The sequence below is a fragment of the Cyrtonyx montezumae genome, unplaced genomic scaffold (assembly GCF_038088225.1).
Source record: "Cyrtonyx montezumae isolate F1298 unplaced genomic scaffold, pur_monq_1.0 scaffold_18, whole genome shotgun sequence".
Taxonomy (NCBI): domain Eukaryota; kingdom Metazoa; phylum Chordata; class Aves; order Galliformes; family Odontophoridae; genus Cyrtonyx; species Cyrtonyx montezumae.
This window is the reverse complement of record NW_027071914.1, coordinates 17,327,322-17,352,559: the sequence shown is the minus strand read 5'-3', so window position 1 is coordinate 17,352,559 and position 25,238 is coordinate 17,327,322. Positions and strand designations below refer to the sequence as shown.

The 25,238-nt window shown below is 43.3% G+C and overlaps 2 protein-coding genes across 2 annotated transcripts in view; both read left to right on the top strand.

Moving 5' to 3' along the window:
* Positions 1-2,369: 2,369 nt before the first annotated feature.
* On the top strand, positions 2,370-12,662 carry CDC23 (cell division cycle 23). Its single transcript, XM_065734920.1, has 16 exons — positions 2,370-2,497; positions 2,571-2,643; positions 4,224-4,361; positions 4,491-4,533; positions 4,890-4,995; positions 5,081-5,213; positions 6,765-6,942; positions 7,032-7,129; positions 7,366-7,447; positions 8,357-8,510; positions 8,661-8,780; positions 9,366-9,441; positions 9,719-9,780; positions 10,668-10,746; positions 10,840-10,959; positions 11,719-12,662. Exons 1-16 carry the CDS (start codon positions 2,370-2,372, stop codon positions 11,887-11,889), a joined length of 1,761 nt encoding a protein of 586 aa, XP_065590992.1. The 3' UTR covers positions 11,890-12,662.
* Positions 12,663-16,657: 3,995 nt separating this feature from the next.
* Positions 16,658-25,238, top strand: part of JAKMIP2 (janus kinase and microtubule interacting protein 2) — a 32,332-nt gene continuing 23,751 nt past the window's right edge. The window contains exon 1 of the mRNA XM_065734919.1: positions 16,658-16,771. The gene's annotated coding sequence lies outside the window, so the exon portion shown is untranslated. The remainder of the gene's footprint in view (positions 16,772-25,238) is intronic.

Sequence of the window (25,238 nt, the reverse complement as noted above, 5' to 3'; positions counted from 1 at the left end):
CTCTTTAAATAACTCACCATGTCACACTTACAAGAGCTGCTGCTCTCCTAGACGTGCAATCGTATAAGCAGCTGCAACATAGCTGCCCAAGTAGCACACATCTATAACCTGACACGAAGGACATTTCACATAAATTTCAGCAAGCAACCAAACCAGTAGCAGTACCTTGTGCTTTTTTCTGGAAAGTTCCATATTTCTTACTGTAGGGCAAATAACCCCCAAGAATAGCACACAAAGAAAATAGTGCAGAAAATGGAATATTTTTTGGTAGGCTTATGTAGATGGCATACAGACAGCTAGCAAAAAGAGAGTGGCTCACCTTTATGATGGTTGAGGCTTACCATTAACTCCATACGGGAGGAATCTCCAAGAAGAGACCCTTCCCTGGTGGTGGTCAGCCCTTAAATGGGGTCTGGGAGAGGTGGAGCCAGGCTCCACCCCTTCCAATCACACAGCTATATCACCTTCACCTGTGCCCCCATGGCTGACTCAGTGCTCACCTCAGGTGATCAATCAGTGGTTCAGGCCGTGATTCAACAGTTCCCATACACTTACAGAGGTCTCAGAAAGCACGTTAAGAATGTTTTCACCATTTCCAGCCAGGAAAACAACACACAATAGGGGGGGAAGCGAAGATAAACTGAATTTGATAAAATTATTTCATAGCCTTCATTGGATTATTTAAAAAAAACTGAGCAGCCTTACCTTAAGTAAATATCTACAAATTTTGGGAATATAGAACAATTTACTCTAACAGCTCATCGCCAAATATGAAGAACATGAGCCACTGCAAGGACAACAAAAATTGTCTTCAGAAAAAAAATCTGAGTAACTTTCATTTTTATTTTGGGGCAGGATTAGGCAAGAGAGAAATGAGCCATAGTCATTTTGTGCGTTGACACCTTTGCCTGGTAGTAAGAATAATAAAAAACTTATTTATCCTCTGGCTATGTGACCTGGCAGAGTACTTTCTGTCAAGGCTACAAATGAACTTATAATATATTTTGGCTAAAATCTAGAGAGCACTAATAGTGTTTTAAGAGGACACTTAATAGTTTTATGTCCTCCTGATACTGCGGCATGCAAACATGTACTGAATGCTTGAGGTGAGGGCACACCAAGCAGAGCAGGACAATCTCTTCTGTGGCCTGGCTGGCAGTGCTGGGCCTGGTGTACATTAAGTCACAATTGGCTCTTTGAACTGACAGGGATGCTGATGACTCAGATTCAACTTGCTGTTGCTAGAATCGTGAAGGGCTGCATTCCAGGCTCCTGTCCTCTGGCCTGTACATTGAGACAGGCCTGCCGTATTTTAGGTGCAAAATGCAGCAGCTGATCCTGTTGATTTTTAATGCAGTTGGTGACTGCCCAGCCCTATTTATCAGGATCTCTCTGCAATGCCTCTTTAGCCTAGAGTGAGTTAACATCTCCTCTTAACGTAGTATCACCTGCAAATTTACATACCATGCACTTGAGTTCTGCTCCCAGATCATTTATATAAAAACACTGAAAACAACTGGCTCTAACATGGAGCCCTGTGGGACCCCACCAGCCCTGGCCATCTTGCAGATGGAACCTGTTTACCAAAACCCTTTGGGCTTGGCCAACTGAGCAGTGATCACACTATGTATTTATCTTTGTCCAGAAGGACATCGTGAGAAATGGCATCAAAAGTGTTACTGGGGAGTCAGTAGCAATGAGGTTATCAGTTGCTGCTAAGCTGGGGAAGACCACACAAAAAGCCTTCTATGATCACTGTAGAGTGAATACCCTGAAAGAACAGTACCCACACAAAATAATGAAGGTGGATGGTATATTTTTGTACGGCTTATCCAGAGGGCATAAAGACAAAGGGTGAATTAGGAAAGGCTCACGCAGCACTGACAGACGAGGCTTGCCTGGAACACCACAGGGGCGGGATCTCCAACAAGAGATCCTCCCCCAATGCTGGCCAGACTTCACATGGCGTCTGCGCGAGGAGCCGCCAGGCTCCACCCCTTCCGGTCACACAGGTGAGTTGCCTTCAGCTGTGCTCCTGCAGCTGACTCCATGCTCGCCTCAGGTGATCGCTCAGTGCTTCAGGCCGTGATTCAGCAGTTCCCATACACGCACCGGCCCTTTCCAAAGCTCCCTGGATGCCCTCGCTGTCTCCGGGCTCCTCCTGCGTACAGACACCGCTGACAGAAAGAGACCAGGGCGGGGCGACGGCGCCCCCGCTCCGGCTGACCAATCAGGCATCAAAGCCTCGGTGCGTCTTCTGTGATTGGGAGCGAGACTTATCGAGTTCGACCAATTACAAGACTGCGTCTACAGAGCGGAGGGGAACTCAGTATGCGAAGCCGTGATTGGCTGTGGGGCGCGCTGGCGGGATGGCGGCCGCGGGAGCGGTGGCGGGGCTGGGAAGCACTGATTTCTCGGACCTGCGGGAGATCAAGAAGCAGCTGCTGAGCGTGGCGGAGCGCAGCCGCGAGCGCGGCTTGCAGCACAGTGGGAAGTGGTGAGCGCCACGGACGGGGAGGGCGGGTACGCCCCGGGGGGGGCTCTGCGCTAACGGCCGTCTCTCTGCGCAGGGCCTCCGAGCTGGCCTTCGCCCTGGAGCCGCTGCTGCTGAGCGAGCTGCCGCCGCCGCCCGCGCTCACGGAGGTGAGGAGGGGGCGAAGGGGCCTGGCCGACTGTCGCGCCGTTAGCGAGCAGCAGCGCGCGGGGTACGCTGAGCCCGTTCTGCGTTCGTCAGTGCGGGAGTGGTTGAGGCGTGCAGGGCTTCCCTCTGTCAGAGCCACGAGCTTCTTTTTAGTCCTCTCCAAACCTGCTAAGAAGTGCACGATGTTCTTAACAGCTGCTGTGCAGGGGACTTTTCTCAGTGCTGATCTCTTTACAGTGCTGTAAGGTTTTTTTTTGTTGTATGTTGTTTCCAGGGAGATGGACAGACTAGAACGCGTTTCCCAGATGAAAGCATTCAATTTCCCATTTTGCCGTGTCCTAAATGAGAAATTTAAAAGTTAAATTTGAAATCATGCTGTGTAATAAATTATTTTATGCCAGTAAAGTTCTGCTCCTTAGGACACAGGAAAAATAGTTGTGTCTCAATCACCACCTCCACAGAAATGCTACAGGACTTATAGGTGTAATACTCCTTAAATTGGTGTAACGTGTTATAAATGCATTTCATGGAATGTTTGAGGTCAGAAGGGGCCTCTGACCTCTAGTCCAGCTCTTCCCTGCTCCAGCAGGACAACTGACAGCAGCTCACTCAGGACCATGTCTGGGTGGTTTTTGAGAATTTCCAGGGGGGGAGACACCAGAAGCTCTCTGGGCAGCCTGTGCCAGTGCTTCATCACCCACGTGGCTTGAAACCACTCCCTGATGTTCACAGGGTCTCCTTTGTTTTAGCGTGTACCTGTTGCCTCTTGTCCTGTTACTGGGTGGCACTTAGCTGAAGGAAAGGTATAAAGCTCTTCTATCTATGTACTTTGATGAGATCCCCCTGCACCACAGACTGAACCAAGCACAACTTTCAGCCTTTCCTCGCATTTGAAGTGCTCTAGTCATTTCATCTTCATGGACCATCATTGAACTCTCTTCAATATATGTGTCATTTCTGTACTGGTGAGCCCAGAAATGGACACAGTATCCCAGATGTGACCTCACCAGTGCTGAGTGGGGGAAGATCACCTACCTTGACCTGCTGGCAGTATTTTACATAGTGCAGCACAGGATACCATTGTCCTTCCTTGTGGCAAGGACACGTAGCTGTCTGGTATATGATTTTGTGTCCACCAGGACTACCAGGTCCTTTTCTGTCAATAAACTGTTCAAGGCATAAATACCAAGTTTGTGTTTAAATGAGCAGGTTAATATTGTTTGATATGAAATTTGATAGTACTTTTCTTACCTAATATCGTTTTACTTGAACAGATAATTCTTGCTTTCTGGCAACTTGCCACAGTTTATCATTTGTAATTGTAATCTTACTGTATATTTCAAATGTTTCTGGCCAGTCAGTACTCATTATATGAGAAGAATTCTAATCATGTGAAGGAGTGGAGAGAGTTTTCTGACAGTACTCAACTCATCTTTAAGTGTGAAGAAAAAACTTGTTTTGTTGCATTTTTGTGTTTTTTTTTTCTTAACTTTCAAGGCAGTTTCATGGATATGCTTATAAGTAAGTGCTTTTCCTACAGAATGTCAGAATTTCTAAGGTATTTAACTCTTCGTTGTTGCAGGAGGATGCCCGTGATCTGGATGCCTATACGTTAGCCAAATCTTACTTTGATCTAAAGGAATATGACAGGGCTGCATATTTTCTACGGGGCTGCAAGAGTCAGAAAGCTTACTTCTTGTATATGTACTCTAGATACCTGGTAAGATGGAAGAAAAAGCTGCCTTTAAGCTCTGAATTCCTTGCCTTTGCTTCTTTTCTGTATGTAGAGTGTGGCATACCTTATATATGCTGTTGTAAAATAATTTTGGTTTTCCTCTGTTCTCCACAGTCAGGGGAAAAGAAGAAGGATGATGAGACAGTGGATAGTTTGGGTAAGGCTCTAGTGTCAAGGAACACAAGATAATATAACGAAATTTCCAGTAACGCATCGTCATTTAAATCACTTTGGTTTTATGGCTCTTTCACTGATGTCTGGATAATATTGGGCTGTAACATAATTTGCTTTCATACTCTCTCAGTTCATTGACTTAATACTGGTTACAGAATTTCTTTTCATATTTATTCAGTTCAATTGGGTCATTGGACTAAGAGATTTTATATTTAAAACAGAAAAATAGCCACGAACTGGGAAGTGTTCTGGCCATGTTGGTGATGATTCTGAATATACCCAGTTAATGTACTGAGGCTCTGGAATGAAAGCTAGCTGTTTTGCTTTCTTCACGTGCAGGACCACTGGAAAAAGGACAGGTGAAAAATGAAGCTCTACGAGAACTTAGAGTTGAGCTCAGTAAGAAGCACAAAGCACAGGAACTGGATGGATTTGGCCTTTATCTGTAAGTGTGTTCCTGTGTTCTTAATGTATTTGTGTACATTTATGTGGACATGCAAAGTTTTATGACTGATTAATTCGCTTTACAGGTATGGTGTTGTGCTGCGGAAGCTGGACCTGGCTAAAGAAGCAATAGATGTATTTGTTGAAGCTACTCATGTCTTACCTTTGCACTGGGGAGCTTGGCTGGAACTTTGCAATTTGATTACAGATAAAGAGATGGTAAAACTTGGGAGATGTCAAGTTGTGATAACAAATTCCAGAGTTTAACCTGATTCAGTTGTCAGAAGATTAGTGTTGCCCACTGCTTTATTCTGTGAGACTCTCAGACAAGACAACCCAAGATTGTAAATTATGTTGTTAAAACCTCTTGTGATGTGAATAAGCTCATGATTTCAGGGTTGGTTTTTTTTGTGTTTGTGCGTGTGTGGTTTGTGGGGTTTTTTTGTTTTTTGTTTTTTGTTTTTTGGGTTTTTTTTGGTGAGGGTGTCATTCTAGTTCTGCAGTTACTAAGCACTTTTTGTGAAATGAGAGTGAATGTATAGAACCATTATTTGCAATATTTTTAGATGACTGGAAGTTTGTGCTTTTTCTGCCAGTTATTATGCAAATTATTTGCAGTGATACAGGTCATCTAGTGAGCAGCAAGCACCATTCAATGAGATAAGCCTTTTATAAGTCTGTTACCTCATTACTTACCAAGGAAAGCATAGTAAGCTTGAATCTATAGCAGGAAGTAGTTGACTTAACAATACCTGATGTTCATACTGTATGTGATTTGGGAGATTACTTCAAATGTGATATGATATGGTTTTGTGGCTTAGACACCTATTAGTAATGGGAGCGTTATCTCCTGTGTTTAGTTTTATCCTGAGAGAATCTAAGATACTCTGATACAATTCTATGATGTGAAATAAAGTGTGCTTCAGGGGGTCACTTCAGAAATGCAAGTCTGATTCAGACTAAAACACTGATGTTGATGTTCTCGTGTCAAATGCAATGTCTCATGTATGAGATGAAGTATCAAAGAAATGAACTTTCATGTAAAAGATTATTTTGTCTTTATGCATGGGATTTATGAGACCACCCCTATAAGCCTGTAATTCTTCAGTCAATTCTGGCTGATGGAAATATTTTGAAAAGTAGAGATGGTGCAGAAGAGAACCTTCCTGATCTTTGAAGAACAGGAAATTCATTTTTTGTGAAATTATTTAGATTATTCTGTTCATGTTGCTTATTACAAAACAGCAACAACAAAAACCCTGATTGTTTAATACTGATGTGCAAACATGGGGAAGAAAAGTCTTTCAAAGGAGTCTTGAATTTTATGTAGAAATTAAGCCAGTAGCTGAAGCAAAAGCCAGGTGCTTTCATATTTGAAAACAATCATTTCTTCAGCAATTGACCAAATGAAAAGTCTTCAGTTCTTTGATTTCAAATCACTGGAATAGATTGGGAGTGACTCAATGGAATTATGTAGTCCATATTGTGACACTTTTTAGAGTAGACATCTTAATGCTTCTTTCATTTTCTAATGTTTTTAATTTATAGACTTTTTTTATCCTTCTCTGTGAAAGAACTTAATATTAACTTTTGGTCCTAATACTATTCTTTCATAGCTGGTGCTACGGCCTAAGAAAGTGCTTACAGGAAAGTCTTCTACCTCAAGACTGTCTACTAGTTGATGGGAGGGAAGATGATGGATTCTTTGCTCCAGGTGGCTCTTAGAATACTACTGATTGACATCTCTTCCTCCCCTTTGGTTCTTGCTAGTTGAAGTTCCTGTCCTTGCCAGATACGTGGATGAAAGAGTTCTTTCTTGCACACATTTATACGGAGCTCCAGCTGATAGAAGAGGCTTTGCAGAAGTATCAGAGCCTCATTGATGCAGGATTTTCCAAAAGCACATATATCATCTCTCAGATTGCAGTTGCCTACCACAATATACGAGGTCAGTGATATTTACTAGTAGGAGTGAGCCTTTTAATGCAAATTTAGCATTTGTAGTTCTTGTTCTCACATCTACTCTTCTTTCTTCAGATATTGACAAAGCTTTATCTATCTTTAATGAGCTAAGGAAACAAGATCCTTACAGAATAGAAAATATGGACACTTTCTCCAACTTGCTGTATGTCAGGGTAAGCACTCTTTCTGTTGTTTTAGCTCTGACAAACAGCATCATAATGGACAGTTAAACACTGGCAAAGCATTGTTATTATCTAGTTTCTCTGAACATCAGCTCTAAGCTCATGTTTGCATCTGTTTCATGGAGTTATGGAGCAGAAATGTGTGCATTGTCCACTGCCTATGCCATCTTTGTCAGAAACAGTAATATGATCCTTTACTCATCACCTTCACTTCTTTGTTTCACCAGAGCATGAAGCCTGAGCTGAGCTACCTGGCTCACAATCTCTGTGAGATAGACAAGTATCGTGTTGAGACCTGCTGTGTAATTGGTAAGAGCCAGCCCTTTTACATGTTCCTATTGTGCTGTCTCCAGGCTGTGGGAAGAAATTTTTGTAATAGTTGTGAAAATGATGAACCAGCAGAGCCATCAAAGATGCTTGGTGAACATGATTTCAGGCAGCCTAAAAAGTAGACCGAATGAGAGTACCCCTTTCCCACATTTCTCTTTGAAAGAGCTGCTGTAATACTGTTAGTGCAGAAAGTAGTTAAGAAAACATTATGAAGGCCCATGTGGCTGATAATTCCCCTTAGTGCTCAAACTCCAACAGAAACAGTTGTATGTCAAGTCTGGGAAATAATTTTTTTCAGATCAGGATGCGAGTTTCAAGGCAGGTGATGGGACCTTAGCTGATAGGTGCAACTGGAAAAGAAATTGGTGAGAACACTGGAGAACATACTGCTACTAGGTCTCTTGAGGTTTGAGGCAGGTCTGCCTGAAATAGATCTTGTTCTTATTATCTACTACCTCTGTAGTGGAAGTGCAAAGTCACAACTTGAACCAGTGATTGAGCACCTGGTGGGAAGGCAGAGCCAACCGAGGGTAGCTCATTGCAAAGCAACTGAGTGACTGGAAGGGCTGGAGCCAGGATCCAACCCTTTCCAGACTTTGTTTAAAGGTTGGCAGTGGAGGCAAGGGTATCATGCTGGAGATCTCCACCCACCTTAGGCCTTCCAAAGGTAAACAAATTTTCTTCCTTTGTTTCTGCATCTACAGCTTCTGTGTTTGGGCTTGTCCTCATTTCCTGCAACCTGGGACTTTGCCGCCCTGCTTTTATTGCTGTACTTTCCATCACGTTATAGCATTAGGTACCTCTTAATTTAGGTTATACCTCTTCCATCTGTTTTTTCTCTCTGCAACTGTTTTCTATTTATTTAAATATTGTGAATTTTTGCTTTAGGAAATTATTATAGCTTACGTAGCCAGCATGAAAAAGCAGCACTGTATTTCCAGAGGGCCTTGAAACTGAATCCTCGTTATCTGGGAGCGTGGACGCTTATGGGACATGAATACATGGAAATGAAGAACACATCTGCAGCTATCCAGGCTTATAGGTATCACTCATGCACTGCACAAAATAGTGTTTGCATGCATTTAGGTTGGATTAGTACTTGGTTTTTGTTGTTGCTGGTTAGTCTTTTTTCTAACTCTACCTTTTTCTGATCCTAACTGCTTTCTGACTGTTGTCTTTTTCTCTTTGACAGACATGCAATAGAGGTGAACAAAAGGGATTACAGAGCCTGGTATGGCTTGGGGCAAACCTATGAAATCCTCAAAATGCCATTTTACTGTCTCTATTATTACCGACGGGCCCACCAGCTCAGGTAGAGTGGGTATCACCAGAGTTGAAGGAGACTGCTAAGACCATTTAATCCTAACTCCTCTCCTGACTTCACAAGAATAGAGAACTCTATCATTGTGTGTTTGCGATGCCCAAGACAGCTTCTGACTACTGCGTCTCTCTCAAGCTGTTCTTTGTAAATAGCTTGTCTAGCAGGGGCTTCCCCTGGTGGGCTCTCTTACCAGCTGATGCCTGCTTGTTAAGGCATTTGCATGCAGGAACTAAACTGGGGTAGGAAGAAGAGCATCAGCACCATTTGGTTTGCAGTTATATATAGATGTTATTGTTCCACACTCTTTTAGTTGTATTAATTAGCTGTTAGCTTATCAAACCAGATGTACAAGAGTGTTGTCCAAATGCTTTTTGAATTCTGTCCGTCTTGGTGGTGTGAGCATTTCCCTGGGGAGCCTGTTCCAATGCCTAGGGTGTATACGTGAAATTTTATGTATGAGAAGATGATGGACACTGCCAGATGTGGATTTTCTCCACCGCCTGTCCCCTGAGAGATCAGCTGACTGTCCATTAAACTATATTTAGGAATTGATTTTTTTTTTTCGTTTTTTTACAGACCCAATGATTCTCGTATGCTGGTTGCTCTAGGAGAATGCTATGAGAAACTCAATCAGCTGGTGGAAGCTAAAAAGGTGAGTGATGTGGACACTAAGTGGAGTTGCTTTAAATGGTGTGGCTTGTGCTATTGGAAACGTATACAGCATATTAGAAGTTTACTGAAACACTTTCTTGCAGTTAAAATGGGAAATTCAACTCTGGTCTAACTAGAATGGCTGAATTGTGTACAGCTGATACATATGTGACCCTTTGCTTTAAAGCCACGTAGTTTTCTGTTTCTGACTTGCTTGCATAAATTGTGAGCTGGAGTAATTTTTCTTGTGTGCTTGACTAACTCTTCTCCCTTGATAGTGCTATTGGAGGGCTTATGCTGTGGGAGATGTGGAGAAAATGGCATTGGTGAAACTAGCAAAGTGAGTATGTATTAGTTCTGAATTGTCAATATTGTGTTAAATGCAACAAAGGCACTTTGATACCAAGTGATAAAATAGTAGATGGAAAACAAGTGCAATTGCTGGTAGAAATATTGTTTCTGGAGCTGTGTAATAATTGTTACTTCTGGAAGATATGCAGTGACTATAACCTCTGATATCCAACGTTAGCTTTAAGTTTCTGTCAGGACAAGTAGAGAAGAAATTGTGGGATAATATACACTACAAGGGACTTGTAATCCTGGGATGATCTGAGTGTTAGCAGCGTTACAGTGAAATTTAAAACAGCCCATGGTGCTAGATGCTGTACAAAATCACAGATTGATTACTTCATCTCCATCTCCATTTCACCCCCCCCTTTTTAGTTCCCTGTTATATGAACGTGACATTTAGCATAGGATGTAATGTGAAATGAGTGTGAGCACTGATATTAGCACCAACTTTTGGTTGGGAAAAAGAAAACGTAAAGGTGGAAAAAAGTGAAGGGGAAGAAAATGTAAAAGTGCTGTATGAAAATGTTCTGGTATACAGGGAGAAAGAGCGAGCTTTGGAGGAGATGGCCAATTAGAGTAGGGTGGAAGAACTCTGTTATAAGCTTTGAATGTGACACAACAGACAAAGGTTCCTGCTTTTGTTGCATCTTCACTGCTTCTAGCAGATGACTAACTTCCTTCCTGATAATGTAGTTGTTCTCAGGCTGGATCATTTCTTTACATGAGAGACAGTAAATAGTGTATGTTTTGCAAATTCTTAATAAAAAAGCGTGGCTCTAGTTCAGGTTGGGCTTAATAGGAGTGTTCTCATAGACCAGGAGCATCTGACAAAGCGATCTTGTTCCATTGGCCATTTCATTTTATTTATTTTCCTAGGCTGCACGAACAGTTGAATGAATCTGAACAGGCTGCTCAGTGCTATATCAAATACATCCAGGATATCTATTCCTGTGGGGTAAGACTATATCTTGGAAACCAGAGGAAAAGTAAACGTGGTGTAGAACTACCTTAGAAAGCACTCAGATTGTTTTTACCCTCTTCGCTGTAGGAGATAGTGGAGCACCTGGAAGTGAGCACTGCCTTCCGTTACCTTGCCCAGTATTACTTCAAGTGTAAGCTCTGGGATGAAGCCTCAGCTTGTGCTCAGAAATGCTGCTCCTTCAATGATGTAAGTAGTTGTATGATTCCTCGTGTCTTACTTGGGGGATCTCTGACTTGTGATTGATTAAAGTCAGGGAACATGGCATAGATAAGAAAAACTAAATCAAGACTTGTTGCTTTGGTGTTTGCCACGTGCAGTCTAAAATTCTTTTAATTAGCACCCTTAAGACTGCTGAAAATCTTGGTGGGAAGGTGGTTAAAAGTTCAGGCTGCCCCATCCTCACGTAGTTTATTGTTGCTCATCTTGTATGTGTAGAAAGTGGGAGAGGATATAAGAGCACTTGAGTTTTATATGCAACTTCATCCTCTGAGATTTTCTGCGGCTTTCAAGTTGGAAATTGTAGATTTTTAATTCCAACTTAGTCGTACCCACCAGCCAAGATTGCAGGGTGTGTGCCCCATTGTTAGCAAAGCTGTCTGGAACTCAAAAGAACTTGTGTTTAGCTTATATGAAGCTTCTCCAATCTTCTTTTAAATTGAATATTTAGATGGTAGTAGTGGTTGATGATACCAGTGTCTGAAATACCTGAGTAACATGCAAATAAAGTGAAAAGAGGGAAGAGTATTTTAAAAGTCTGACATACCTTACTGTTCTTGATTAAATAGTAAAAACCAGAAGATCTGAGGGCATTCTTTAGCGTCTTCCAGAATGATGGCCTTACAGAGTGACAAATTACTAATATTTAGACTGATTATATAGAGAATTTGACACAGAAACCACTCATCCATTACTGTGTGGTTTTTGTTTTTTACAAATTGTTTTCAGACTAGAGAAGAAGGAAAGGCACTGCTGCGGCAAATCTTACAGCTTCGCAACCAAGGAGAGACCTCCTCCACAGAAATTGCTACTCCATTTTTCCTCCCTGCATCATTGTCAGCAAATAGCACTCCCACACGTCGTGTCTCCCCGCTCAATCTATCTTCTGTTACACCATGACCAATGCTGGTACCTGCAACCTGTGCACTGAATGTGGCATTTTGGATGGGGCTTGCAACCACCATGTTCTTTCCAGTGAAATTCCTACGTTCAGTGTTGCCTTCACAGGTAAGCAAGTAAGGTAAAGAGTGACTGGAGCCAACAGCTGAGAACAGGTGTGCCCAAACACGCAGAAGGACAACCTACATGAAAGTGCCTACTCTGATATGTGAGAATGTGCTGTACTTTTCACCAAGTTATTATAGTCAAGAGAGCAGGCATGTTCCAATACACAGATCTACTAACAAAGTTCATGGGAGCAGACTGACTTCCAGCCAGAGTTACAGTGTTTCTCTAGTCTTTCTCTTGAACTTCCCTGGATAACCTACTGCCTGCCTGGCTCCTTAAGAATTTTTGCCTGTTTTGAACTGCAGAGATGTACCACTGAAGCTGTATGAGACACGTGAATATGATTGCCATGTCTTTGTTATAAAGGATTGTAAAGTGCAAGGAATTTCAAACAGCCACAAAGGACAGCTGTTTGTCAGAATCACAGGTAAAATAGCAGATATTTTGATTGAGTAGAAAGGCAGCCAGTGGGATAGCACAATTTCAAAAAAATAAAATTGATTAAGCTACTGTCTTCAGGCTTCTTTATAATGCAGCTTTTATGGGTAATATAGCAAATGACAGTAGAGGTAGGTACAGCTGTGTGGCAGTTGCAGCAGCCTGTCCCATGCTGGGCTTGGTTGTGCTAACTGCCCACCTGGTCTGGTGCATGCCAGGGTGCAACAAGGCCCTGCTGTCCACCCTGGCTGGGAGCCAGCAGGTGGGTGTCTGCATAGGGGCTGCCTTGCAGTGCCCACAGGGGAACCTGGCTCAGCTTCAGGCCCTGGGAAAAGATGCCAGCCTGCAGTGCTGCCCAGGGGTCGCTCTTCCCAGGCAATAGAGGAAAGGCCTTTTCTGAAAGTTTCAGACAGATCTTAAATTCTATGCCTTGGTTATATGTGAATTATGACACATTTTCATGTTGCCTCTATATTACTCTTATTCTTAGTGATCAGTGTCTCAGAAAATTCAGCTGTCTTTTGTTCACTTGTGAGTCCTAAATACAAACAGCTCTTAATGAGTGAGGAGTCAGTGGGTAACCATGTTGTACTCAGGTGTCAGAAGGTTTTATTGATCAAGAGACTGAATAGTAAGCACTGCTGCCATTAAGCTGTCAGTGCAGAGCAAATAACGTGGATGAAGTATCTGAGTTACCACAGAATAAACCTACAGCAGAAGTAGACACTATTACAGAAGATGGTATGGAACAGTATTTGAAGAAAAAGGTGTTTAAGAAAACGTTATGTTCATTACAGGAAACAAACAGAAAAACAAAGAAAAATGACTATATATTCACTTTCGTTCTTTGTCATTAACATAATATGAAGCAGCTTCAAGATTTATCCTTATTTTCTGCTTAGCAGATACTGGGCACGATTCTGTATGTATTCAGTGTACACATGTGAACATATTTCCTCCCACACACCCCCGTTTTTATAACTAATATGTGAAATGCATCAGCTAGTTATGTGTTCCTAAATCTGTTTCGTTGCATGTTGGGTCTTGGTGTTCATTGTCAGCTGAGGTGTAAACCAGGAGCAGTGTAAAATTCAGTCAGGTGATGTATAGGCTCATCAGATGAGGCTGCCTGCCCTGCCTTTCTTTCCCCACTGGAGAAATGGAAGCTCTTAAGAAACATTTGGAAGTTTAGAGCTGTAATCTTGGTTTGCCTTGCTCTGCTGGTATTAGCAGCACATTGTGCTGGGAGGTATGATGCAATTTTCAGCCAGTGCTGGAGTGGAGTGTGTGTCTGTGCTGGGTCTCCCTCCAGGTCCCTGTACCTGTTTCTGGGCTGTGGAGCAGAGGCACCCAGTGACAGTGCAGCCTTGCCTCCCATGCAGTCCACAGGCAGAGGAGGGTTATGTTCTGAAGCTACTTTTAGTTTTAGTCATGGGAGCTCTAAGACTGTAAAGGCATATCGTGTGGTCACAGAGGAGTCAGGCTATGTTGTACGCCTTTATGGTGTTCATACTTGCTTTTCCCTTTCCCATATACTTCAGACTTTGCATTGATCTTGTGCAGTCTCTTTGCTGGTCTTGAAAAGGCTCTTTCCAGAGCTATGCATTCAGTAACAAAGGTACAGAGGATAAAATATGATAGATATATACAGGCAGCAGCTTTTAAGTTTTTTAAAACAGAACTTTGAGCATCGAACCTTCAGTCGCGTAAGGACTATCCTATGGGCAGTTAATACATCATGAAAGCAATCCTGCGAAGTCCATTTATAGCACCTTCCACTTTGGTTCTTAGACCTTGGTGTACGGCAAGTGCTTCTTTGACAGGTTCACTCTTCTCTGGGTGGAGAACTGGCTGGAGGGCCGTGCCCAGAGGGTAGTGGTTAATGGAGTTAAGTCCAGCTGGCGTCCTGTAACGAGTGGTGTCCCCCAAGGGTCAGTTTTGGGGCCCATCTTGTTTAATATCTTTATTGATGACCTAGACGAGGGAATTGAGTGTACCCTCAGTAAGTTTGCAGATGACACAAAGCTGGGAGGATGTGTCAAACTGCCTGAGGGTAGGGAGGCCCTTCAGAGGGATTTGGATAGGCTGAACAGCTGGGCTGAGCTAAATGGGATGAGGTTCAATAAGACCAAGTGCCGGGTCCTGCACTTTGGCCACAATAACCCCATGCAATGCTATAGGCTTGGGGCAGAATGGCTTGAAGAATGTAGAGAGGAAAAGGACCTGGGGGTGTTGGTTGATGCTCGGCTCAACATGAGCCGGCAGTGTGCCCAGGTGGCCAAGAAGGCCAACAGCATCCTGGCCTGTATTAGAAATAGTGTAGCCAGCAGGAGCAGGGAGGTGATCATCCCCCTGTACTCAGCTCTGGTACGGCCGCACCTCGAGTACTGTGTTCAGTTTTGGGCCCCTCACTACAAGAAGGACATTGAGGCCCTGGAGCGTGTTCAGAGAAGGGCAACAAAACTGGTGAGGGGCCTGGAGCACAAGTCTTATGAGGAGCGGCTGAGGGAGCTGGGATTGTTCAGTCTGGAGAAGAGGAGGCTCAGAGGAGACCTTATTGCACTCTACCACTTCCTGAAGGGGGGTTGTGGTGTGGAGGGGTTGGGCCTCTTCTCCCTGATAAATAACGACAGGACGAGAGGGAATGGTCACAAGTTGCGCCGGGGAAGATTTAGATTAGACCTGAGGAAGCATTTCTTTTCTGAAAGAGTGGTCAGGCACTGGAATGGCCTGCCTAGGGAGGTGGTTGAGGCACCATCCCTAGCGCTGTTCAAGGGGCGTTTAGATGAGGTGCTAAAGGACTTAATTTAGTAGTTGGGTAGAGATAGTGATAGGAGGATGGTTGGACTAGATGATCTTATAGGTCCTTTCCAACCTTATGAACTTATGAACTTCTTGTGAGCAAGTTCAGATGCGTGAGGACAGTTCACATGGAGCTGAGCAGGCAAGCCTATTGCATTATTTGCTAAGTGTAACATTATATTGTGTGCATTTAATGCTCATGTGGATCCTCTCGTGCTTTGTTACAAATCCTACAATCCTAATAAAAATCAATCATTTAATCTTTTAGCTGACGTTGAGAAAAATTGAATGCCTCCATTTCAGAGTAGGAGCCAAAGTGGGGGGCGGACCAGGCTGCCGTGAGTTAGGCAGTGCCCATCTCTTTACACTGAGCCCTTTCTTTCTTTTCCATTTCTGAAAGAATCTGTGGTGAAGATTTGAAATGCTGGCACCTAGAGTAAGGCCTATGAGCTGGATGTTAAGGGGAGCTCTGATGGAAGCTGGTGCCCAGGCTTGAGTGCTCCACTCATCGTCACTATAGTTTTCGTTCTGCCACTGAACACCATGCAATGACTTCACAGAGTACAAATCCACTAGTCACTTATCACCCAGTTTTTTGAAATCGTTTCCCTCCATGTTCAAGTTGCTGTGCTTAGCAAAAATCAAAGCACGGTAAACACAGAAAACAAAACGTGTCTACAACTAGAGTCTGCTTTTGCACAACAAACACCTGAGGAGGTTTAGCAGTCGTTTATCTTCTCTGTAAAGCGGTACAAGGAAAACAGTGGGAATTGTGTTTGTAGGCTGGGTGTGCAGAAGAACCCGAGAGCGGGGGGTCCTCCGCGGCCACTGCTTTCGCTGGGGGCTGGCTTACACGCCACACAAGAAGCCGTAGCGCACTGCAGTTTATTCAGATCTAGGGATCGTTCCTCCTGCGTTCCTCCGGGGTTGAATTAGCACGTTCCAGGATGCCTTACCATCGAGGTCCGCGTCCCCGGGCCAGCCCTGAGCCAGCCTCCGCGGCCCGCCCGCTCCTTTCGGAAGGGCTCCCAGCCGGGGAGCTGTCCGCGGACGGAGGGCTCGCGCGCCGATGGCCGCAAAAGCGCTCCCCTGGCCAGCTGGGACCCGCGCGCGGCCGCTCCGCCCTGAGGGGCTCCCTCCGCTGGGGCGGCCCCGGCCGCCGCCCGCACTGATCCCCGTTTCCGCGCTCCGCCGCCGGGTGCGGGGCCGCTCGGGTGCGCCGGGCGCTGCCGCAGTTCCGCTACCGGCCGGCGGCCCCGCGCCCCCTCCGCCGCGGCGTTGCTATGGCTGCAGCCGCGCGGCGCTGCAGCGGCGGTACCATCGGCGGTGGCGGGGCGGCGCCTGCCGCAGACCCCGGCCCGGCAGCGCAGGCCTCCGCCGCGGGGAGGCGGCGGGGCGGGCGCCCGCGCTCAGCGCCGGCGCGCAGGAGGCCGGCAGCGGCTGGGGCTGGGCGCTGAAGCCGCCGCGGCGAAAGGAAGATGGATGCGCCGCAGCCGTCCTTCGCCGTTCAGCATCCTCCCCTGTCCGCGGCACGGTAAGAGGCGGGCGGCTGACCGCTCCCGCGACGGCGGAACAATGACTTCGACGGCTGCGGGGGCTGGGACGAGGGCGGGGAACGGGGAACGGGGCGGCGGCCGTGCGGAGTGCGAGCGATGGCGCTGAGATGGAGACGGAGGAGATGGAGAGGAAGCGGATGGGAGCGATGAGAGAAGAGGCAGGGATGCAGGTGATGGCGATGGCGATGGCGATGGCGGGAGAGGTGTGGCAAGGATGCAGCCGTGCCGGAGCCCGCCTCAGCCTCCCTCCTGCCTGCACCATTGTGCTCCAGGGTTGGTCGCTGACTTCCCTTCCTCGCTGCTAAGCGCAGTGTGCGGGCTGTAAATTGCTGGCTGCAGAGAAGGAATTTTCACCGGGCCGAATTTGATGCGCGGAGAGGCACAGCCGGCAGAGCCTGAGCTGGGCCTCAGTGAGATGGCATCCGGAGGTGGGCGCTGGCGCAGCTGAGCAGGAGCAGCTGTAAAGGAGCTCCCCTGGTTTATTTTTACTTGAGGTCTGTCTTTGCCTATTCAGCTTTCCACAAGGTTTTTCTGTGCGTGTTCTTTTAGAAATGCACCTGTACGTGTCTTGGAGACTCGCAGTTGGTGTGTCTGTGTGAGTGTGTGAATGTGCTCTCCCTTGTATGGAGACCCCACAGGCTTGATCCCTTTGTATGTGCAACACATTTTTTTTAATATTATTATTGTACAGCCATTAGCTGATAAAACATGCCAGTTAGACTGAAACACAATTTATTCTTAAATTGTTGAATTGCTGTCCATCAGTCTCATGATGGCTGCTTAGGACAGGTCTAGATCATGCATCTGGGCTGGTTTATGGTACTGAGTCATTTGTAGACCATTTCTATTTTATTTTCTGAATGTAAATATAAAAAAGATGCTGAGTATGCCCAATAGGTTGGGAATATAGAGATGTGTATATTTAAAAAATGCAATTTTAGCTCTTGTAAAGAAAAAGTCATGTATTGTTAAAACCTTTGCATTCTGATCCTGCCCTATGCATTACAGTAAGGTGACACATTGGAATCTTAGCATCTTTCATCTGTTGGGTCAAATTCTGCACTTGTGCATATACTGAGCCCTGTTTATTAATCTGGGCTTACTGTGCCCAATCTCCTAAGCAGTGTTTGCACATTTCAGGGAATGTTAGGTTTTTTGATTCTGCTCTTAAGTCAGGTTTTGTTTCTATTGAGCTGGCCTGCAACTTCACAACACAAATTTCAGATACAGACTTGCTGTTCTGTAAATGCAAGATTTACTGGCAACTGACCAGGTTCAGATTTGTGCTCGAATAAGGTAAATCTCTGGAGATTCTAATCCATTTTCTGAGGATGGTTATTGTTTTGGTGAAGCTTGAGTGTGGTTAGCTGGTAATTTTTGAAGAGGACGTAAGGTACAGGTGCTCTGCAAGTAGATTTGTAGCAATCAAAATACACCATGGACCAAAGAGATGTGATGAAGTTGATGTGATTGCAATAAGCTCCACCCTTCCTTTTACAGTGAGCAAAATCTCAAGGAGCCTCAGGGAGGATAGGCCAGCAAATATCTGTTGGGATTTCCATTGGATTTACCTGTTTGAGGTGGCTGCCAAGAGCTGTTGCCATAATAATTCTGTGGCCACTGTGCCAATGCGGTGAACTGCTGGGGTTTCCTGGTTGTCAGCAGAGCTCTCACCAGAAAGGATGAGGCTGTCATGAGTGGGTGCTACACCATTCCTGACTTCTGATCTTGTGCTGAAAGTTCCGTTAGTGCTCAGGATGAAGAAACATCACCCTGATCTTGGGTATGAATCTGAGCCATATATTTTTACGCTGTCCACCCTGACCCTAACTTCAATTTGCGTCATTTTGCAAATACTAACATATTGCCTTAGCCTCCCTTCTGATAACCTTTTCCCTGTCATATTTAGTGTTTTTTGACAATTTCTCCTCTTCCACTGGCCATTCCAGTTATTTCTTATTCATAAGAGCCTCTGTGTCCTACTTTACTAGGAAATGAATACAAAGTACAGTTGAAACGTGGTGCTGTGTTAAGGAGAAAGCTGGCTATTGCCATTCATAACGTGTGGTGGGATCTCTGAGGCTTTTTATTATGATACTTAAGTTTCTGAAAAGATGCTGCATGATTTCTGTCATTACAAAGGATAAGTGACCTCGGGGGTATTCAAGTCAGTAAAATACTATGAAACAGAACTGTCAGAATGATGCCCAGAATAATTTTCAGTTTTGCTCTCTATTTGTCCATTTGATACTGTGGTTTAAAAGTTGTATAATAATAGCCCTCTAACTTGTAAAAAAAGAGACAGTAATGGATTCTACTGTCATAAGGCTGGGTTAGATCAGGTGTTGAAATCCAAGTAGTTAGTAAGTTACAACTTTTTTTTTCTTTCTTTTTAAATGAACTTTGGGACTGAACATACTTTCAACTTGTCTTTCTCTACTGAGTAGTGCTTGTTTTGCAGTGTGCTCATTATTTGTGCTTTCTGTTTTCTTTGAGCAGTTGTGAGACAGCACAATAATCCTTATCAGCTACCTGAATTTTGGGTCATTGTGTAGTCTGTCATGCTCCACATCTTTTGTGTTTGGCTAGATTTCTCTGCAGTCCCTGTACATCATGGCAGTGCAATATTTGGGTTACAGGACTGCAAAATAAACAGTTAAAATAATTGTTTTACTGATTTTACAATGGTATGTTTGCAGTGTGCGTCTCTAAAACAACAGCCCGTTCTAGTTCTGTAGGGCAAATAACCCCCAAGAATAGCACTCAAGGAAAATAGTGCAGAAAATGGTATATTTTTGGAAGGCTTACATAGATGGTATACAGACAGCTAGCAAAAAGAGAGTGGCTCACCTTTATGATGGTTGAGGCTTACCATTAACTCCATACGGGAGGAATCTCCAAGAAGAGACCCTTCCCTGGTGGTGGTCAGCCCTTAAATGGGATCTGGGAGAGGTGGAGCCAGGCTCTACCCCTTCCAATCACACAGCTATATCACCTTCACCTGTGCCCCCATGGCTGACTCAGTGCTCACCTCAGGTGACCAATCAGTGGTTCAGGCCGTGATTCAACAGTTCCCATACAAGTTCCCAGGCAGTAACCTTTTCATAGTTCCCATATATGCCTGTATCACTTGAAGATCTATTCTTGACTGGATTATAGCAGTCTTGTTTTTCTGTCTTCAGAGATTGATTCTCTGTTGAACTGTTGAATCACGGCCTGAGCCACTGATGGATCACCTGAGAGGAGCACTGAGTCAGCCACGGGAGCACAGGTGAAGGCAATGCACCTGTGTGAGCTGAAAGGGTGGAGTCGCTCCACCTCTCCCAGACCCCATTTAAGGGCTGACTGCCACCGAGGAAGGAGCTCTTTCTGGAGATTGCTCCCTTAGAGTTTTTCCACTGTGAGCCTGGGATGTAGGTGAGCATTTCAAATTTATTTATTTTTACTGTGTTGATTTTTCTTGTTATGTTTATGACTGTAATATTATTTGGGCTGCTTATTCTGTTAACTATACACAGCTCTTCTGAATTTCTTTTTATCCCATGTGCATAGGTTTGCTAAAGTTCAGTTCCTTTTAAATTGATGCACAGGTATTTTTTAATTATTTGTTTGTGTAATGTATGCAAAATCCTTATAACTCTTATTGTTACTTGTGATTGAAATTAGTTACAATAGTATTCACTTTTTTGTGTATCTGGTGTAGGATTGGCATATTGGGTTAGATACATAGAACTTGGAGTATAGACTATAGTAACAGACACATTCAAATTCTTATTCTGGGCAACGTAAGTGAGATAACAGGACATGGGAAGTTAGAGGGATACGTTTATCAGGTTCTGAAGGGTACTGACAGTGATGCAGAGGGAGAAAAAAAACACAAAATCATAAATGTTTTATTGAATTTCAAGCTTATAATATTCTGTCAGAATGAAGTGATCTGGTCAGATAAGCAGTCATCACAGAGCTCTACATTGTTAGAAGTGAGGAACTAGAACGCAGAGTTTTCTTATTCACTCTGACATATTATATAAATCCCCATTCATCAACTGTAGCAAGAATTCAGCTAAAGATGGCAGAAATTCTTGCAAGTTAAATCTTCCACTTTTGGTAGAAGTAGTATTTAAATATCTGATAGTCTTTATTGGTGAACATGATGTTTTCTTGCTTATATGCATTTTGATTCAATAAAATGTTTTTTGCTGACTTATTAAAATCAGTGGAAAGAGGGCCTGATAATATAAACTCTGGAAATTCCAGTATTTATCTTTCAGGCTCCATATGTTTCTCTTATTGTGTTTGAGTGTGATCCTACTTGCAAAATATCTTTTACAAAACATCTTTTTTAGTAAACTAAGAATGGGCCTAGAGTGACACTTGAAGTGCAGCACCACTGAAATGTCTTTCAGACCACTGTCCTGCAGTGAGCTAGACTGGCTGTTGCAGTTCATCCCATTTCTGACAATTCTGTTCTTAAGTAGTGCATCCAATGCATGTCCGTGTATATTTCACTCTGAATAGTGCTGAATCTGGAAATTGTTTCTTTTTAGAATAGGGAAGAATCTCGTATCTTCTCTGGTGGTGTTCTTGGTAAGCACTGTGTTATGGTAATTTCCAAGAAAGTAATTGTGTGGAAGGGAGACATTTTAGCCACAGTACTAGAATGTTGGTTTAATGTATCTCTGCTTTGCTGCAGGTAAGAATAATGCTTCTGTACCCTTTTGACTGTTTCCATGGTGCTGCCAGCAACATGAACAGAAATTTTTGGTTCATGTTTTAGGGTAAGTGCCAGTAGTAGTTCTAGCAGCCTTGCAGCACCAGATTCATACTGCGTTCCTTGTGTGGAATCTGAGTGATATTTTGAGCTCAGTTCTGGGGGTATTTTAATGTTATTTAAACAGTATAGCAGTGATTTTCAATATGTAGCTATATGTGAATGTTTTTCTGTTAAAATCTGAGTTGTTGAGGATTTTTTCTTCTGAAGAGCTGTTTGTCACCATTTGGTGGAGTAAAATGTGTTAGCTGCCAGCATTTGAAGTTTGTTGTAACTATAACAAGTATGGAATTAGACTTGTATAAAGGCTACGTTTTTACAGTAAGTCTGATTTAAGATTTTGGATCGACCTTGGGGTGCTAATTGTGATTTCATATAAAAATAATGCAGATCATGCTTTTAATCACAGTTTCCAGTAATCATTTTTTCCATTATGTGATGTAACACAGAGAATGGAATGCTGTGGATTTCTTGGCTGTTGGGATAGTCAAGATGCCAGGATGCTTGGTTTGAGAGTCTTGATATGGAAAAAGCTGAGCTGAGGTTAGTCTAACCTGTCCCAGCATCCTTCTCTGGTGGAAAGTAGGCTGAACAGAGATCTGAATCAGCTTGTTAATTGTTTTCTTGGCAAGAGTTGAGATACTGGGACTGGGCCTCAAGAAAAGCAAGGTTAGGCTCAACAGCTTCTGACTTTTCGCACTGTTAGAATCACCTTGCAGTAGAACAAACGTCACCTTTTTCTTAGTGGAGCCAAGTGTGTGACAGCAGGGCTTTAGAAGTGTGTGAGACACAGCTACCAGCTCCTGCCCTCAGAAAGCAGAAAACTAGAGTGTAACTGTAATTGGAGTCTGGTCCTTAGAGTGAGCTCTGATGTGGTGAGAACTTTCTGTTGGCGGGAAAAACAAAGCTTAGTTCTTGTAACTGCGACTTAACACAGAACAAGTCACTTTTATCTTGTGAAGGCAACTCATCTATGTGACAAGACCTCCTTAGCAAAACATGTAAGAGTGAACAAATGACACAGTCCAAGAGTTCCTGTTATTCTCTCCAAAATTTTGGGCACTGAGTTATCTCCAGGAATTTCCTCCTGGGACGGTGTATTTCAGAGAATGGAAACTTGATTCATTGAGTCTTCTATAGGCCATTTATCCCTTGAAGTAGACAGAGGATATGGGTTTATTGCTTATACCAGCATCCTTTTAAAAGCATTTTTTTTTTTGTTTCTGGTAGAGACTTCTAAGTAAGATGAATTTAGCTCTGAGCTACTAGGAGTAATTAAACTTGATTGTGGGTGCAGTGTTCCTAGTTGCTGTTGGAACTGATTAATAGGTCACTGAGCTAATACTTTTTAAGTACGGCTGAATAGTGACTGTCAGCTGTGCTGAATTCTGTGGTGGTTGCTCATGTTTCCATCGGCCTTTCATGCAGAGAGGAGCTGAGGCCTCCTCACCTCAGGAAATTCTCGGAATCTGTTGTTACATAGGTTGCTCTGAAAATAATGCCTCCTGTTTCATTTCATGGAAATGACAACAGGTAAATAGAGCACAATAATGCTTTTCAATAGGGCAAATTCTTAGCTACAAAACACTATTTTTTAACAGTCACTACAATTAACTACATATTATCACCAATGATGAACAGAAGCCTGCATGTCATGCTTGGAGGTGACCTGTTTTACAGCTGCTGTGACGGTGTCGTTACAAGGAAAATGTGGCCTACCCAGTCCCTCTTTCATTGGCCCGGACTGATGGAGATGCCCTTTTATCAGACTGCCCCTCTGCTGCTGTCTGTCACATGGCAACAAAATGTAATGCAATAATGACAGGAGGATTCGATGTCTGTCATACTGCCAACATCTACCTCTGACATTGTAGGCCAACATCACAAGAGAGGAGTCCCTCATACTTTACTTACTTTTCCATAAGCATCAAGTTTTCATACTGTTTATTTTCCTTAGTAGTAACACCACACACCATTGCCTTAGGGGGAGTTTATAGAACTTACAGAAATACAAATAAAACTCTGAACAGCAGCATAGATTCAGTGAGACCACAGAATCAAAACCTAGTGGAGAAGTGGCCTGACCATGACTATTCTGTAGGCAGAATCCTTTGCAAAGTTAGCATGCAGTGATTTCGTTATGAAATGAGTGTTTTGTAAAAATATACATTAGAATCCAAGTTAACAAGTGTTTGCAGCTCCATCAGCCTGTTTGGTTATCCACAAAGGAAGTAAGTCCTTTTGCATTGAAATCTACTGAGGCTTGACCCTTTTCTCCCTCCCCCATCCTACAGGAGTTTTTAATTTTTTTTGAATGCTGAGAAGGGGAAGAGACTTAGAAGTTGCACAGAGGGGATTTGTCTTACAGGATTAATCATGATCTGGTCTAGAATTTAATGTCTTCACTCTCAGCAGAATAAATACAACTTTTAGGGGTAGTGGTTAATAGGCTGATATGAAATTACATGACTATGAATATCTTCATATATTTTTCAAATAATTTTATTTTCTATACTAATGATACTACAATTTTAGGGAGAAATAGGGAAATAATATTACCCAAGAAAATATGGAGATAAAGATTTAGAAAAATAAAAGCCTAATGTTTCTCATTACTTTTGCTTTTAAGAATATTACAATATGTTGTGCTTGTTCTACTGCATTTCAGTAAATGACACCGTTCTTCCATTTGGATTTTTAGTGCATAAAGAAATAAATGCTTACCTTTTGGAATTACGAACACAAAATGCTGACCAAAATAAAAATCCTACTCAGGATATCTTCTGCAAGTATTTAAAAGTACTTTCTATTTCAATGGAGCTATTGCATGTGGGAGAACTGCTCAATTTTTTTAATGTGCTGAAGCATGGAGATGTCTGAATTTGTTACCCTCATGGTAGCTGGGCACACTTTCTAGTCAGTCAAGAATACAGTTCTAACTCCAATGGACACTCAGGCTGCTGAGAAGTCCTAGGAGAAAGATATTTGGCATGAAGTAATTTATGCTGTGTGTTTAAGATATATCAACCATTAAGGGATGCCAGGGAAGCACGAGTGGCTGCTGAGGCTATTTATCTCTTTCTATACAGGCAGATGTTTTTTTAGATATCATATGTCACTTGGATCTCCTGAAGGATGCAGGCTGGTAAAGAGGCCATATATTTTCCTTCTTATCTTTTAAAAGTAAATGTGTAAAGAGAATGTTTGCTGGCAAGTGGAGGCCATCTATGTATTTCACAACTGTGTATGTAGGATTTACAAGATGTTCAGCAGATGTCCTAAGTAACTAATAACAATTTCCTCCATGAAGGGTAGTTTTACATTAATGAAGATTTTAAATCACTAAGAAGGAATACAGATCTTAACACAGGCCTTTACTGTGCTAGAATAATTTATGAGGGATGTGCATAGACTTGAGGTAGAGAAGCCATTTAAACAAACAAAAATCTCTCTGACCTCCTTGCCAAATAGATCCTGCTGCTTTAGCAGATCTCTGTAGTATTGTTCTGTGATGGGAACCTGTGCTGCTACCTTTCCTTGTGCTGGAGTGTTGACAGAGCCCAGCTCTTGCTGATCATCTGTTTCACTCATAAATTGAAAGGTTTGTGCTCTGCCAGAAATGCTGCTTCTACCCACAGGCCTTCGTGGACCAGCCCTTCTGTGCACTAGCTCTG

Bases quoted from the DNA above. Each gene is read 5' to 3' on its own strand.
- CDC23 (XM_065734920.1), top strand. From the start codon at position 2,370: ATGGCGGCCGCGGGAGCGGTGGCGGGGCTGGGAAGCACTGATTTCTCG. The intron at 4,534-4,889 runs GTAAGGCTCTAG...CTTCACGTGCAG, and splicing joins TGAGACAGTGGATAGTTTGG to GACCACTGGAAAAAGGACAG. The intron at 6,943-7,031 runs GTCAGTGATATT...TTCTTTCTTCAG, and splicing joins TGCCTACCACAATATACGAG to ATATTGACAAAGCTTTATCT.